At 39.5% G+C, this 17,860-nt stretch overlaps 1 protein-coding gene across 1 annotated transcript in view; it reads right to left on the bottom strand.

Annotated features, from left to right (window-relative positions):
* LOC131346703 (hemicentin-1-like) overlaps positions 1 to 11,206 on the bottom strand; it is a 28,474-nt gene extending 17,268 nt beyond the window's left edge. The window contains exons 1-5 of the mRNA XM_058380278.1: positions 10,913 to 11,206; positions 10,675 to 10,782; positions 10,350 to 10,539; positions 7,790 to 8,047; positions 7,424 to 7,681 (exon numbers count right to left, since the gene is read on the bottom strand). Of these exons, the coding sequence (XP_058236261.1) occupies positions 7,424 to 7,681; positions 7,790 to 8,047; positions 10,350 to 10,539; positions 10,675 to 10,782; positions 10,913 to 11,206 (1,108 nt within the window). The remainder of the gene's footprint in view (positions 1 to 7,423; positions 7,682 to 7,789; positions 8,048 to 10,349; positions 10,540 to 10,674; positions 10,783 to 10,912) is intronic.
* Positions 11,207 to 17,860: the final 6,654 nt, after the last annotated feature.

The raw sequence follows: 17,860 nt of genomic DNA, 5'->3' as shown, positions 1-17,860 counted from the left end.
CGCCTGTGTAAATTCTCGAAAAAAAACTGATCTTATTTATAACTAAAGCACAATGAGATGCTCCACATATCATGCAGTTCAGAGAGAGAGAGAGAAAGAGAGAGAGAGAGAGAGAACTGCAGAAAATAAACTTAATACAGAACTGATGAACAAATATTAGTAACACTAAGCACAGTGTTAAATTAAAGATATGCACAATTAAATATATATATATAAAAATACCTTTGTATATTGCAAATGACTCACCTGAAACTATGAGCAGGAACAGCAGAGGATGGAAAGGAGTCAATCTGAGAGACATCATCAGTGTTGTCTTTATAATCTTCAGAGATGGAAGAACACTGTTCAGTTTTAGTGTGTTCATAACTCTTAAGCAATATTTGGAATTCCCCTCTTTAATATGAGATACACGTGTGTACAAGTGAATCTTAAATAACATACTAAATATGTATACTGGTCAATGACTTCCTTTTTTTGTAAGAATGATTCAATTAGGTGAAGTGGAGGAATCAATTCTTAAATGGAAACAAATCAATTTATTCACACACACTACGATAAACAGTCCAGCTTCAAATATATTCTTGCTAATTAATATGCATTTAGTTAGTCTTTGAATTTTCCTTCTTTCTGGACACAGTGTAGTGTAGAGGTCTCTCTCAGTAGTCAACCAATCCTATCAAAGCTCAAATAACTCGATTCATATAAACCAGAGGTGTCCATTCTCATCCACAAAAGACCAGTGTGAGGTGCAGGTTTTCATTCCAAGAAGATATGGCATTATAACATATAAACAATTCATCTACACTTAAGGGGAAAGATTTGGGGAAGATTTAAGGGGAAAGATTTGTCTCATGTTGGTTTCAGACTATGTTTTGTAATAGCAACCAACAACAACAACAATAATAATAATAATAATAAGAAGAAGAAGAAGAAGACAAGACAATGCACAGATTACTATTTGTGCTTGAATAAGTTAGTAAAACATTTTCTGACCTCAAGTGATGATCGTCTCCTACATCCAGAGAATAAAACAGAAAGAACAGGAGCAGCTCTGAGGGTTTATTCTCTTAAACTGTCCAAGATAAAATGTCTTGCCGTTTTGTTTTTCCACACCCTGACCACATGTTACTGAATTAGTCCTTCCTTCCTCTATTTAAAAAGACTTGTGGTTAAAATTCTACAGAAATAGATTTGCAATACTGACCATTTTATTTCATTTTAAAATTAATTTTAAAATAAATAAGAAGCTAAAGAAATAAATAAGGTTATCTGTGTGTATTCTTTAAATAACTAAGTAAGCCATTCATTTATTTAGAAATATTTAATAGTTTTCTTACAGCTATTAATATGCACAATGTAGACATGTGTCACTGGTGTACACGTCACTTTGTGTTACTATACAAACGGCTCCTTCCATGACGTACAACACAACTGACCACAAACCAGTGCTCTTCTCACACACACACAGTGTTCACTTACACAATGTTCTTAACAGTGTGATGTTATCTCCTGCACTCTAAGAACGGATGAAGTGAATTCATTCATGAAGTGAGTTCACTAATGCCAAGTTTATTCAACTTATATCAAATTCTGTTTTATGTCAATTTAGAATATGAAATTCAAGAACATGAAATATTCTTTTCTGGGATCTGCAACACAATAAAAACAAAACAATTAAAGACCTTAAGCTAATTTAGCACAACAATGTAGCTGTATTCTGTATTTAATCTGTATTTTCAGACTTACTTCAAATTGGGTAACATTAAGGCCATAAAGTTTTAGCTAACATCATCACTTCAGTATTCAATGCATCCATACATTAATTGGGCCCCATTGCTGTTTGGTCAGACTCTGCAGCAGTCAACCGGAAGCAGTTGGGCAAAATATTGTTATTGCCATGTTCATGTCAGAGGTGGACAAAGTACACAACTTCCTTACTTGAGTGAAAGTACAGATACTACTGGTCAAATGTTATTCTATTACAAGTAAAAGTTGTAAAGACAGATTTTTACTTAAGTAAAAGTACAGAAGTATTTGTTTTTAAATGTTCTTAAGTATCAAATGTAAAAAGTTAATGTCAACGCATTGTTTTATTATTGTTTTATTGTTGTATGCAATACTTACAGTACCTTTTGTAGCAACCTAGTAAATAAACCGGTTTGTAGTATCTGTGGAATTAAGAGCTTTTAGAATGTTACAAAATTAAGAAATTAAACAACTGAATTGACAAAAAAGATTCATTTTCATTTTTTATTTAACACTTCTACCACCCCCAACAAAGAAGTACATATCTATGTGTGTCCATTCATGCAAAATTGAATCAAGTGGTCTGTAAATGCAGACAGATCAGAAAAAATTCCCTCCTGCTTTAAAAACCCAGAAACACAACAGCAGCTGTATAACTGCTCAACAGCAACACTGCTTTAACAAAGCGCAAAACAAAAAGACTTATTTGCCATCAAAACAAAAATTGCAAATTATTAATTATGGCAATGATTCTATGTCTCACAGATCACTAGTAGAGAGAAATCGTACTTTGGTCAAATAGGTCAAACTTAAAAAAGTCCTTGTTCATCTTAAGTAGAAGCTGGTTCTTGAAGTTATGTGGATTAATTGCTCCCTTTCTTGGGCTGAAGATCAATCTAGATGCACTAAAAAGCCTCTCACAGGCTGCTGAGACAGGGAGATGTTTCTGTTTCTTCCTCTTTCTTTGCTAAATAAGTCCTTACTTCCTTAACAGCTTATGAAACACCCCCAAACACTTACAATTTGAGTCCTATTATTAGTGACTTAATTTCTTCTTAACTAAATGTTCCACATTCCACAATGTTTACAGAACTATTTATTATCATTGAAAGAGCATATATTATATTGTAATGCCAAGTGTCAGCCTTAAATCAAAAAAAAAAAAACATGAACAGACATACGAAAGATAGACTGTCTAAACAGTTCTAACAAAGTACTGCCTTTGGAGAACCCACAAATTTCAACACTCTAATACTGAAATCTCTTAACAAAGAGGAAAAAAAGAACACCAAACTCCTCCACGTCACAGTGTATCTCTAGAAAAACAACTATAAAACAAGCATGTAACCCACAAAGCATTTAAAATATAATAATAATAATAATAATAATAATAATAATAATAATAATAAAAAACACAGTTCTCTTACCAGGAAAAAAAGTTAACATGGCTGAATTTAAAGGCAAATAAGAGTACTTTCCTGAGGATTATGGTTGTGTCTTAAGCATTAGGGCACAGCAGTTGTTTTGGGCAGGGTACTGATGTATTTCTGTGCATCCTCTACCGAGCGTAGCCACTTCTTCTCTCCGGTAGATAGAGTGATTCAGAGTCGTGCTGGGTATAGGAGAGAAGGCCGGATTCCACGTTTGTACAAATCCGTCATAACTTCTCTATACTCATCTCGCTGGCTTAAAATCTTCTATGACCCGGATCTGCTGGCCACGTATTCCAGCTTCCCTCTCTGTGGTGCCTCCCAAATCAAAAGTTCTTTAATCCGATCTAATCCGAGAATGACCGGACAAGGTCTCTGTCCTGAAGTGGGTTTGGATGTAGGTATACAGTGGGCTCTGTCAATCTCTGTTGGGGATGTGAGCGTTTCACTCCCGAACACCTCACACAAAAATTTTGAAAAGAATTCAGTCCACATTAGTAGATTCTGGAAGGCTAAGAATACCCAAGTTTTGTCTCCTGCTTCGGCCTTCTAGGTCTATGACTTTGGCCATTAACTTGGAGTTACGTTCCCGAAGACCGGAGCATATATTTTTACTTATATTTTTATATAAGTTCTAATTAAGGTAAGCATTGACTGTGGTCCTCTACTTTGGCTTGAATCTGGTCCAGTTTCGTTTCCAATAGACTAAATGAAGATTTAAATTCAGCCGCTAACGCTACATGGTGCTTATCCAGCAGCTCGGACACCGTTAATAAAGTCGCAGAGTCATCCTTTTTCCCGGTTTAAACACTCCTAGTAGCCATTGTATGTCATCATCCCGTTGCTCCTGGTCCTCTCAGATAGGCACTGTGATCATCTACATCTTAATCTCATCTGTTTCCCCTGTACTCCATTGATGTCGGGACACTCATGGTTAAAAACCCCACATTGATTGGTCAAGCCAGGCAACATAACCAATTGCAGATCAATTTTCAGGTCTACTAAGCTACCATTGCTGGGCCCCTGAGCAAGGCCCTCAACCCTTAATTGCTCAGTTGTATTAAATGAGATAAATTGTATGCCTGCCAAATGCCAGAAATGTAAATGACAAGTGATTGATTGATTGATTGATTGATTGATTGATTGATTGAATGATTGTGCACTTGAGGAGAAAAATGAGGAAAAAGTAAAAGACAGAAAAAAAGAAACTACAAATTTAAAAAAAAGGAGAGTTAGTTTGATATTCACACTTTAAGGTATTTCTGGTCAGTAGCTTCAAATGTGCTGTGAATGTGACATCAAAACTCCCCACCACCCTAACCTCCACCCCTTTCTGCCCCACAGCAAATTCATAACATGATGCATAAACCATTCTGATAATCTGTAGATCATACTTAAATTTATTGTGTAAAATATAGAAAACTTTTTTGTACAGTACAATATAATCAGGTAAATATAGAATGTAGTTAATAAAACAAGACAAACACTTATAGAATACATGTAGAAAAAGAATCCATCATAACCATATGCAGTCACATAAAATACAATGTTCATAAATCGAAAGTTCTCACTATTCATCTATTTAAAGATTGAAGTCAATATTGATCAAATATTCCAGATGTACAGGTGTTTTTCTTGCGATCTCAAAATTACAGAAGTTGTTTTCCAGTAGGATCAGTGTAGCTGTACTATTTTTTCTATATGCTGGTGCTATATTCAGTGATTACAGTGTGAACAAATGGAAGCACTCACGGGATCATTTTCGTAATCATAAGAGATGGACTGACAATCAGGAAGATTCAGGATGAACCGTCTGTGTGAGACAAAAAGAAATACAGTGAGGGAAAAAATGATTTGATCCCCTGCTGATTTTGTACGTTTGCCCACTGATAAAGAAATGATCAGTCTGTAATTTTAATGGTAGGTTTATCTGAACAGTGAGAGACAGAATAACAACAAAATAATCCAGAAAAACACATTTCAAAAAAGTTATACATTGATTTGCATTTTATTGAGTGAAATAAGTATTTGACCCCTTTGCAAAACATGACTTAGTACTTGGTGGCAAACCCTTGTTGGCAATCACAGACGTCAGACATTTCTTGTAGTTGGCCACCAGGTTTGCACACATCTCACATCTCAAGGAATTTGGGCCCAGTCCTCTTTGCAGATCCTCTCCAAGTCATTAAGGTTTTGTGGCTGACCCTTCAGCTCCCTCCACAGATTTTCTATGGGATTAAGGTCTGGAGACTGGCTAGGCCACTACAGGACCTTAATGTGCTTCTTTTTGAACCACTCCTTTGTTGCCTTGGCCGTGTGTTTTGGGTCATTGTCAGGCTGGAATATCCATCCACGACCCATTTTCAATGCCCTGGCTGAGGGAAGGAGGTTCTCTCTCAAGATTTAATGGTACATGGCCCCGTCCATCGTCCCTTTGATGCGGTGTGGTTGTCCTGTCACCTGGGGATGGTGTACTTGGGGTCATAGGCAGCATTCCTCCTCCTCCAAACACGGCGAGTTGAGTTGATGCCAAAGAGCTGGATTTCTCATTTGACCACAACACTTTCACCCAGTTCTCCTCTGAATCATTCAGATGTTCACTGGCAAACTTCAGATGGTCCTGTACATGTGCTTTCTTTAGCAGGGGGACCTTGCGGGTGCTACTGGATTTCAGTCTTTCACGGCGTAGTGTGTTTCCAATTGTTTTGGTGACTATGGTCCCAGCTGCCTTGGGATCATTGACAAAATCCTCCAGTGTAATTCTGGGCTGATTCCTCACCGTTCTCATGATCATTGAAACTCCATGAGGTGAGATCTTGCATGGAGCCCCAGACCGAGGAAGATTGACAGTCCTTTTGTGTTTCTTCCATTTGGGAATAATCGCACCAACTGTTGTCACCTTCTCACCAAGCTGCTTGGCGATGGTCTTGTAGCTCATTCCAGCCTTGTGTAGGTCTACAATCTTGTCCCTGACATCCATGGACAGCTCTTTGGTCTTGACCATGATGGAGAGTTTGGAATCTGATTGATTGCTTCCTTCTGTGGACAGGGTGTCTTTCATACAGGTAACGAGCTGAGATTAAGAGCACTCCCCGAGAGTGCTCCTACTGTAATCTCAGCTCCTTACCTGTATAAAAGACACCTGGGAGCCAGAAATCTTTCTGACTGATAGGGGATCAAATACTTATTTCACTCATTAAAATACAAATCAATGTAGAACTTTTCTGAAATGTGTTTTTCTGGATTTTTATGTTGTTGTTCTGCCTACCATTAAAATTACAGACTGATCATTTCTTTGTCAGTGGGCAAACGTACAAAATCAGCAGGGGATCAAATAATTTTTTCCCTCACTGTATATCATGTGTTCATCATTCTTATTGATTCTGAATGTCTGAGTGAAGTGTGTCTCTGAATACACTTACTGTAAGCGTGTCGTACACATCATTGGACCTGGTCTGAAGATCAAGAGCCGTGTACCTGTCATCAGTACGACTGCAGGAAACGTTCTGTGTGAAGATTATAAAGAATGTGTTTGGTGTTTGGACGAATTCCTCCAAACCGAGACATTTACCACTATAGCAATATTTAATGATGTAAAGCCTAGAGTCTGCTGTTTCCTCGTGTTCATTATAATCTGGGTCTATAGTGTGGATTATCTAGTTACAGTCCAGTTACAGTTCACTTACCTGATGAGACTCTCATTATCACCTGAACTTCCTGTTCTCTTTCTCCTAAAAATGAACAATAATCAGATCATACTGTAGATATTTTACACAAGTTGATGAAAAATACACATGCTTACCTCATATATAAAACACCAACAATGACAAGTAAACATCCACATCCCACAATGACTCCAAGAACTACATACAGTACTACACTCCTCCCTGTGTACAGATAAATATTAGTCAGCTGTAACTCATTTACCTTTATCAATTCTAGTACAGGTTATTTGTTGTAATACCTGTAATAGAATTTAAAGTGAGAGGCCCTGCAGGAGATCTCTGACTCCCGTATTTATTCTGAGCCACACAGTAAAACTCTCCACTGCTGCTGGAGGTCAAAATAAATCTGTAACTCTTTCCAGATCCTACATCCTACAGAGGGGGTGATGGAAACTGAGACTTTCTTTGGAGGATCTAAAACAGACAAGAAAGTAAGGATACAAAGGAAACCCTCATTATTTTTCAGGTTACTAAGGGTAATTTAGTTATATCATGGACCACAGAGAATCTTTATTAACTCACACAGGACATTCAGAGACACAGCAGTAGATGACTGAACTCCATGTTTATTCTCAGCCCTGCATGTGTAATCTCCACTGTCCTCAGATCTGATCCTGTTTATTCTGTAGGTGTTTTCCGTACTCACAGCGAATCTTCCCTTATACCAGGTGTAGCTCTGGACAGGTGGGTTAGCATCACTGCTGCAGGTCAGAGTCACTGAACTGCCCTCCACTATCTCACCAGAGGGACTGATGGACACTGAGACTCTCTTTGGAGGATCTAAAACATACAAAAAGGCAAGGATACAAAGAAACACTTCATTATTTTTTAGGTTACTGGGGGTAAAGAAGTTATATCATTAAATGTATTGAATCATCATTAACTCACACTGGACATTCAGAGACACAGCAGTAGAGGACTGATCTCCGTGTTTATTCTCAGCCCTGCATGTGTAATCTCCTCTATCCGTAGCTCTGATCCTGTTCATGGTGTAGGATTTTCCTGTACTTATGGAGGATATTCCCTTATTCCAGGTGTAGCTCTGTACAGGTGGGTTAGCATCACTGCTGCAGGTCAGAGTCACTGAACTGCCCTCCGCTATCTCACCAGAGGGACTGATGGACACTGAGACTCTCTTTGGAGGATCTAGGAATAGAATCACAAACTGCACACTATGAAGGTTTTTAACAATCAGACTATAAAAGTTATCACTTCATGTTTTACTGCAGTAATACAAAAAAAGCAACAGCATTGAAATTCCCGAAAATGTAATAAAATCACAAACAGTATTTTGATTGATTAATTAATAATATTTTAATTATTTATTTTAATTATATGTTATTTTGCTGATATTAGTGACATGATGCAACTAAAATAGTCTGTATCCTAATATACAGGTGTGTATGAATTTTGAATGTTTAAGTGCTCTAGTGTTTACGTATGCTAGTGTTTGTGTGTGCAACGATGCTAGGTTGCAAGTACAGTATGTTAATACACACCATCACACATCAAAAGAAAAGGCTAAAATCTATAGTGTACCAAATAAATCCTATTGTTTGTTATTTTCAAACTTAAATAAAGTCAAATGCAATAAAAAGCACATTTTTATTAATGTACTTTGTCATCCCTATATATATATCTATTAAGTTAAATTTATTTAATAACCACTATTTATTTTTTTAAGTGTTTTCATAAAACTAACACAAGTTTGTAAAATAAATATAAGCAATGTTAAAAACCCAGAAGAATATGTCGTCAACCATAATACATGGTTTGGCCATTAGAGTATACAGTATTTTTGTTCACAATATCTTTCAAAAAAAAAAACTCACCCAATTTGTTCAAAAAGAGCCAAAAAATTGTTTAAACTGTAAATGAATTGCATTTCATGTGTAAACAACTAAATTAATTCTAGGCCTGACACTTCTGACTGTAATCTAAGTATTACACTTACTTATGCACCAACAAGTAATGTGTCACTGGACATTTTTCAGAACACTCCATGCATATTGTCATTTGGGGCAATCTTGGATATCAGTAATTGTCTGCAGTGGTAACTCGTCAATAGGGGGTGCTGAGGCGCCGCCCCCTTAAAGTTAGCCAGAGAAGACTGCTACTTTAAAATTCAAATTTTATTCATCACATACAAAATCATACACAGTACGACATGTAGTGAAATGCTTTTTACTACTGTCCTACATTTAAGGAAGAAAAGAGTAAAAATTAAAGTGTGTGGACATGAAAAATAAAGGGATATAGTTAAAAATATAAAGAGAAAAATAGGGAAAATTAAATGTAGAAATTGAAGACAAAAATAATTGTGAGAAACCAATAGTTATCGAATATGCATATGCAAATATGTGTATATATATATAGAGATATAGATATATATGTATATAAATATAAATAAACAGTAAATATAATATAAAATATAATATAATATAGTATAATATATAGTATATGTAAAAATAAAATAATAAAATATATATAAAAAACAATATATATATATATATATAGATAGATAGATAAATATAAATGTCCAATTGAACAAGAATGTCAGGGAGTGTGCACACAAAGATGTACTTAGATGTGTTATTGTGTGTACAGAGTAGTGCAGTTATTGTGTGTGCGACAATCAGCTGACGTAGAATGTCATGTCGTGTGGGGGTAAGTCCAGAAAGTCCAGGTTCTAGGTGTTCTGGTTGAGGGCCCGAATGGCCTGTGGGAAGAAGCTCCTCCTCATTCTCTCTGTGTTCACCTTCAAGGAATGGAAATGTTTCCCTGACCTCAACAGAGAGAAGAGTCCATTGTTGGGATGGCTGAGGTCCTTCATAATCTTCTTGGCTTTGGTCCAGCACCGCTTGCTGTATATAGTGTCCAGGTCAGGAAGCTCGGTGCGGATGGTGCGCTCAGCTGATCGCACCACCCTCTGGAGAGCTTGCCTGTCCTTCTTGGTGCTGTTTCCAAACCAGGCTGTGATACTTCCCGTCAGGATGCTCTCAATGGTGCAGGTTTTTAATTTCCTCTAGGTAGGTTGTCTCGTCATTATTGGAGATCAGGCCCACCACCACAGTATCGTCCGCAAACTTAACAATGTTGGTGGAGCTGGAAGTGGCCACACAGTCAACGGTGTACAGTGAGTACAGCAGGGGACTCAGAACACAACCCTGGGGGGCTCCAGAGCTGAAGGTGATTGAGGGTGAGACATGGTTGCCCAACCGTACTGCCTGAGGTTTGTCTTGCAGGAAGTTGGAGATCCATCGACACAGGGATGGGCTAAGGCCCAGGATCTCCAACTTATTGCTGAGTATGGAGGGAATTATGGTGTTAAACGCTGAACTGTAGTCAACAAACAGCATTTTTATATAACTCCCCCTTCTGCTGTCCAGATGGCTCAGGGCTGCATGATGGAGGTGTGCGATGGCGTCCTCAGTAGAATGGTTGGGACCGTATGCGAACTGTAGCGAGTCCAGGGTGTCAGGTAGGGAAGAAGTGATGAAGTCTCTGATTAGTCTTTCGAAGAACTTCATCACTACCGAGGTCAGGGCTACTGGGCGGTAGTCGTTCAGGCAGGCGGGCTGGGGTTTCTTGGTGACAGGAACAATGGTGGACTGTTTCAAGCATGTCAGGATTGTAGACTGTTCCAGGGAGAGGTTGAAGATCTCAGCAAACACAGGAGCAAGCTGGTCAGCGCAGGCCTTCAGGACCTGACCCGTGATGCCATCTGGTCCTGCTACCTTCCTGGTGTTCACTCTCCTGAATGCCTTTCTCACGTCATACTCCGAGATGATGAACACGTTGTCCTCTCTGGCATGCTCCACGTGCGTGCTGCCAATAGCACTGTTAGCACTGATAATGCCATGAACGATGTGAGCTGCAGCCTCGAAGCGAGCGTAAAAGGTGTATAGTTCGTCTGCCAGAGAAGCGCCCGCATTCACCGGTTTGGAAGATGGTGCTCTGTTAAAATTGTGACTCTAGTTTCTGTCCATAGTGCCGCTTCGCCTCCTTAACCACTCTGCGCACGCTGTAGGATGCAGCTTTATACTCCTCTATGTTTCTGCTGGCGAGGCCTGTGTTGTACACAGTGGAGCGGGATCTCAGAGCATCACGGATGGATTTATCCAACCACGGCTTCTGATTGGGAAACGTTCTGATGATAGTCTTGTGAACTGCATCACCTGTTAGTTTCTCGATGAATCCCACAACCGCTACCGTAAACATGTTGACGTCATCAGAGCTGCGCTGAAACATGTCCCAGTCTGCATCATCTAAAGCGTCCTGTAGAGCGGCCACCGATTGGTCCATCCAGCGTGAGACCTCCCTCTGAGCCGGAACTTCCTGCTTGAGCCTTTGTTTATATTTTGGCATGAGGAAGATGGTGGCATGGTCAGACTTCCCAAACGGGGGGCGAGATAGTGCCTTGTAGCCATCTCTGAACTGTGTGTAGCAGTGGTCCAGTGTCCTTTCACCCCTGGTGGGGCAGCTGATGTGCTGATAAAAGTTCAGCGCTGCGCGTTTGAGGTTGGCGGTCCCCCGCCACAATAAGGGTCCCGGTGTTGAGTCTGGTGCTGTGTGAGTGCCACACACAGCTTGCAGAAGGCAGTGTCCGTGTCCACTTGTGGTGAAATATAAAAGGCGCTGACTATGACCAATGTAAACTCCCGAGGAAGGTAAAAAGGATGACATTTGATGGTCAATAGTTCCAGGTTGGGTGTGCAGGAGAGGAACAATGCTTGTGCTGTTGCACCAGCTACTGTTCACCATTAAACACACGCTGCCTCCCCTTGACTTCCCCGATTACAGTGTTCTGTCCATGCAGCGAACCAAGAAGAACTCGGCGGGCTGGATGGCGTGGTCCAGCACTGCTGGGTTCAGCCATGTCTCTGTGAAGCAGAGGAGATTGCAGTCCCGAATGTCTCTCTGGAATTGTACCCTGGCCCTGAGGTCATCGAGCTTGTTCTCCAGAGACTGAACATTGGCAAGCAGAATGCTAGGCAGAGGTGTGCAGTGTGCACGGCTCTCCAAGCCAGCTCGTTTTCCCCGGGGCTGCTGCTTCAGGTCACGTCCTTTGTTCTCCCTCAGGATCTCACTCGGCCAGCTTGGATCCGGGGTTAAAAACGTCGAATTTAGAGTACACTGTAGACCAATAAGACCAAGAGTATGTCTATTGTACCTAATGTACTCCATGTTGAAGAATTTGCCGGTCTTACTGAATCGAAAGTTTACTTAAAAAACAAAAACAAAGAAAAAGTGGTAGGATGGCAGCCGACCTCACCAGCGCCATCTTGAACACGTTAACCATAATTATTTATTTTAATATATAACAAAAAATCACTTAGTCGTACTATTCCATTGTTAAACATTTTATTATTTATTTAAAATAAAAAAATCAAAACTGTATTTCGTTCATATGTGTGTGTGGGGCGCCGGACAAACGAGTGTGTACGTAGGTCCGTAAAGTTTTGAAAAGCATGTGACTTGAGGTTGAGCACTGATTGGCTTGTTTCAAATTGTCCAGCACTCTGCCCCCCGAACCCACCCACTTTTGTTGTTATCGAATCAATATTGTGTTTATATATTTGGCCTCATGTGATTCTCAATGAGTCTCATTACCGCTCAGCAGATTGTCAGTTAACCGGCTGGTACTGATTAATGTGGAAGCAAGCGAAATATCTCCAGAAATTGGCAAGCTGGAAAAAAGGGGAGCAAAATTTCTTTTCAAATAGTGCCAGTGGTCTGTGATTAGGCAACTTTCCAGTGTGTGTTTTTAAATGATTACCTTCATTACTGATAATAAACTCACATTGAACTCAAATTCCTGCGATGGACTGGCGACCTGTCCAGGGTGTACCCCTGCCTTTCGCCCTATGTGCGCTGGGATAGGCTCCAGCAGACCCCCGTGACCCTAGGAGTCCTAGGAATAAGCGGGTATAGACAATGAATGAATGAACTCAAATTCACATTTCATAGTACATTTATTACATGCTTTAACACTTGACTTTAACAGTAACATTTTCAATATTTTATCTTAGCAGTGATGATACATAATCACCTGATAAATTTGATTTTAAGTTTGTTTGCGGCCCCTAACACCATAATGTTTCAGCACCAGCTGCCACTGATTGTCTGTATTAAAGATGTGGTTACTGTCGAAATGAACCCTATTATACTGATACAAAATACGCCAAATCACCGTCAGCATTAACTGTTTGATAGCAACCAGCTTATTGTACTTTGTCTTTTATTAAATGCCGACTGAACATTGGACTGAAATCAACACACCACAGTACCACCTGGAGCTCCCTCTGTTAATGTAGAAACAGCTCTGTGATCTTAGCTCAGACCTTGGTGTTGGGCCACACAGTAGTCCTGGTGGGGATTCATACATTCATGTGATGACCCTACCACACAGGTAAAGATCCATAACCGAGAAGGTGAGTGGTCACTCCTTGCTGGGCTAACCCCCAACCTTCCTAGTTGATACAATATGTACTTGCTTTATTACTGATTGTTACTGTTTCAATACTGATGGGATTCATTTTACATGTGGATTGAGCATGAACTTTTAGTGTTGTAGAGTGAATGAATCAATCTGTACATTAAGAGTGACAGCAGGGGAGTGATAACTTTGTCCCTGTACATAACAGATGTATCTGCTTGCCTGCATCAGACAGAGTGGGTTAGAGGAGAAGAAATAATTTCCATCTTTGTACCAGCTGAATGTTGTAGTGTAAGTCAGACTGCAGGTGGTTTTACATGTGAGAGTAACGTCATCTCCCTCAACAACTCTGTGAGGAATCATCTCAACCCAGGGTTCTGTAAATGAGAGGAAAGAAGGAAAACATGCAGTGAAGCCTGTGGTCTCTTCTATTGTTTTTGAAATCACATTATTTATCCTTGGGATATTAAACCTGCTGCATATTTACTAGCAGAAATTAGCTAGGTGGAGACATGACTAATGTTTGTTATTTAATTGTGCTCAACAGAAAACACAATGTATGTTTCATTTTAACATACATTTTTAAATAAATTATTATGTACAATATTACTGACCAGAAAATCATCAAAAAAAAAAAAATTCAATTAAACTCAATTTCAATTCAATTTAATTTATTTGTATAGCAGTATAGAAACACTGGTCTACTGTACTACTGTATATGAACTCAGTAGTATTATACTTTCAGCCTAAATTTGATATTAATCATAGCATTAAAGGATAGCAGGTTTCATACTTAAAATCAAATTAATAATAATTTTTGGACTGGGCAACACAAAGCAGTTCTAGGGGAAATTGATCCTATAATAATACACATCAAGGTCACATCCATGTCTACAACTCCCATGATTCTCTTCCTGACATCTCATCCAATACTTCCAGTTAAAATCATTTCCTCATTAATAATGACACACACCTGTCTGCAGTCAGGTATAAAGTTATAATGTTATAACAGTTATGAAACTTCTATAATATGTGTTTATAGTCAATAAATAAACAGTAAAGTGTGTTATTAAGTGTGTTATCTTTAACTAACTGTCTTCTTCAGAAAGCTCTCTGAACTGTGTAACCATCTGGATATGTGTATGTGCAGCCCATGATCACTGTAGATCCCTTTAGAGAACAGATATAGTGTCAGGAACTGCTGGACTGTTCCCTGCCTGGCCTGAGGAGGGCGCTGGCAGGTGAACTCGAGAAGCTGGCTTGTTCGTGTGTCGTTCGTGTGATTACCTGTCCTATTGTTCTCTCCCCTGATTGTCTCACCTGTACCCAGTTTACCCTAATGTCTAGCCCTATAAATAGGGATCCTTTTGTGCATGTCTTTGTCCGTGATTGTTTTACTGTTACTTGTGCCATGGTTCCAGTCCGGCTCTTCTCCTGGTCGTCTTTTAGTATTAGTTTTCAGTATTCAGTTAACCACGCCATGTCTCGTCACCCGTCTGTTTCCCCATGTCCTGTTTTTATGTAATAAAGCAGCACTTCTCTGAAGCCTGTGTCTGGGTCTACATTCAGCCACGTGCCGGCGTGGGCACGCGCACCACGGACGACTGGGTTCGAGCCCCGCCTAGGGCGAGGATCCCAGGCGTGACATATAGATTGGTGTATAATACGCACCACACCATGGCTGGGAGACAACTCCTGTAACATAGAATACAGAAATGTGTTGATAATGCATGTACGGGTCTCAGACAGTGAGAACGCCTGTGTAAACTCTCAAAAGAAATGGAGCTTATTTATAAGTAAAAGCACAATGAGATGCTCATGCAGTTCAGTGAGAGAGAGAGAGAGAGACTAATGCAGAAAAGTACTTAATACAGGACCGATGAACAGCAGAGGATGGAAAGGAGTCAATCTGAGAGACATCATCAGTGTTGTCTTTATAATCTTCAGAGATGGAAGAACAGTTTTAGTGTGTTCATAACTCTTAAGCAATATTTGGAATTCCCCTCTTTAATATGAGATACACGTGTGTACAAGTGAATCTAAAATAAAAATACTAAATATGTATACTGGTCAATGACTTCCTTTTTTGTAAGAATGATTCAATTAGGTGAAGTGGAGGAATCAATTCTTAAATGGAAACAAATCAATTATTCTCACACACTACGATAAACATTCCAGCTTCAAATATATTTTTGCTAATTTATTTGCATTTAGTCTTTGAATTTTCCTTCTTTCTGGACACAGTGTAGTGTAGAAGTCTCTCTCAGTAGTCAACCAATCCTATCAAAGCTCAAATAACTCGATTCATATAAACCAGAGGTGTCCATTCTCATCCACAAAAGACCAGTGTGAGGTGCAGGTTTTCATTCCTACCAAGCAGAAGCCACACCTGAGTCTATTAAAAGCCAAGATCAATTAATTAAACAGGTGGAATCAGGTGTGGCTTCTGCTTGATTGGAATGAAAACCTGCACCCACACCGGCCCATTCTGGATAAGATTGTATATACCTGATTTGATCAAATCATTAAAATGAAATTAAATATGTATCATTTGTGGCACAAAACGGTTATAAACAAACAAACAAGATATGGCATTATAACATATAAACAATTAATCTACATTTAAGGGGAAAGATTTGGGGAAGATTTAAGGGGAAAGATTTGTCTCATGTTGGTGTCAGACTATGTTTTGTAATAGCAACCAACAACAACAATAATAATAATAATAATAATAATAATAATAATAATAATAATCAGACAATCAACAAGACAATGCACAGATTACTATTTGTACTTGAATAAGTTAGTAAAACATTTTCTGACCTCATTAAGAGATGATCATCTCCTACATCCAGAGAATAAAACAGAAAGAACAGGAGCAGCTCTGAGGGTTTATTCTCTTAAACTGTCCAAGTTAAAATGTCTTGCCATTTTGTTTTTCAAACCCTGACCACAGGTTACTGAATTAGTCCTTCCTTCCTCTACATGCTAAAACCCATGTGGTGGTAACTTGTGGTTAAAATTCTAGAGAAACAGCTTTGCAATGCAGACTATTTTATTTCATTTTAAAATTAATTTTAAAATAAATAAGCAGCCAGTTGGTCTATCTGTGTGTATGTTATTAATTCACAGAGTAAGCCATTAATTTATTTAGAAACACTTACTGTTACTGGTTACAAACCTGACCACAGACCAGTGCTCTTCTCACAGTGGTGATACTGAGGGAGATGGGCCCTCTATATCGGTTTCTCTAGTGGCTGAGTCTGTTACAACTGACCCTCCTGCGATTAAGCCCATAGCTGCTGCCTCCTCCATGCTGGATCCCGTCATGACCGTTCCCCCTGCAGATGAGACCGGGCTCAGCGGAGGCAACCCTGGTGCTACTGTGGCGAAACCCACAGGGGACAAAGCAGGAGCATCTGATCCTGCGAAAAGTGATAAAGAGATGGGCGAAACAACATCCGAGCCCCCCTTGCAGACAAGCCAGGTGGAGGAACGGGACAGTCTCGATAATGGAGGTACAGATGCTGAGATGGAAGCAGAACCTGTTTTTAAAGTCCCCACTAAACGTAAGAAAAAATCTAAAAGCAGGAGCAACAAGCAGGCTAAGAAACACGAGTCAGACGTGGAAGAGAGTGATGGTGGCACCACGGACTCAAGTTGGTCACAGTGCTCACAGTCAGACGAAAGGGAGACGGTCTACACACCAGCAGAAATATCAGCATTTTTAAAAAACACCAAGGGCAAAAGGTCAGTGAATATTGAAGAATTTTTCCCAGACACTGAACAGTTTGTTTGTGACGTTAAAAAGTTAATGCGGTGTGGTGTGTTTGAAAAAACTGAAATCTATCGTCTGAAGGCCATAGTGACCAAACTTAGGAAGAACACCGAAGGTTCTTTATAGACTACTGAGCTCTGTAATGCCTAACCAACTGATTGATTGCATTGTGTGGGTGACATTTTATTATTTAATAATGAGCGCTATCACTGCCGTAACCCTTAACATCAATGGTGCCAGGGACCACAGAAAGAGAGCGGCAGTGTATGAGACGGTGAGACACAAGCACGCGGATGTTGTTTTCCTGCAGGAAACTCATAGCGTTCCTGGAAACTCCTCGGACTGGGCGAGCGAGTGGAAGGGACTTGTGTTTTTAAGTCACAATACCTCTCTTAGTGGTGGTGTTGCCCTTTTATTTTCACCATCTTTTAGCCCACAGTCTTATGATGTTGAAGAAGTTTTAAAAGGCAGGCTTTTAAAAGTGCGGGCGTTTTATGAGAATGAGGTTTTTGTTTTTATTCGTGTGTACGCCCCCACCCTAAGCGTGGAGAGAATGGTGTTCTTAAATAGTTTAAGCACTGTCATTGGTTCCTGTGGTCAGAGTGAAGTTTTAATCATTGGTTGGGATTTTAACTGCACTGAAGACGTTTTAGATAGGAACCATTTAGAACCTCATGCTGCCTCTCGCAAACGCCTGTGTGAGTTAATCACAACACATGACCTGAGTGATGTTTGGAGGACT

The sequence above is a fragment of the Hemibagrus wyckioides genome, linkage group LG26 (genome assembly GCF_019097595.1).
Source record: "Hemibagrus wyckioides isolate EC202008001 linkage group LG26, SWU_Hwy_1.0, whole genome shotgun sequence".
NCBI classification, from domain to species: Eukaryota; Metazoa; Chordata; class Actinopteri; order Siluriformes; family Bagridae; genus Hemibagrus; species Hemibagrus wyckioides.
The sequence above is the reverse complement of the archived record's forward strand: the minus strand, read 5'-3'. Positions and strand labels throughout refer to the sequence as shown.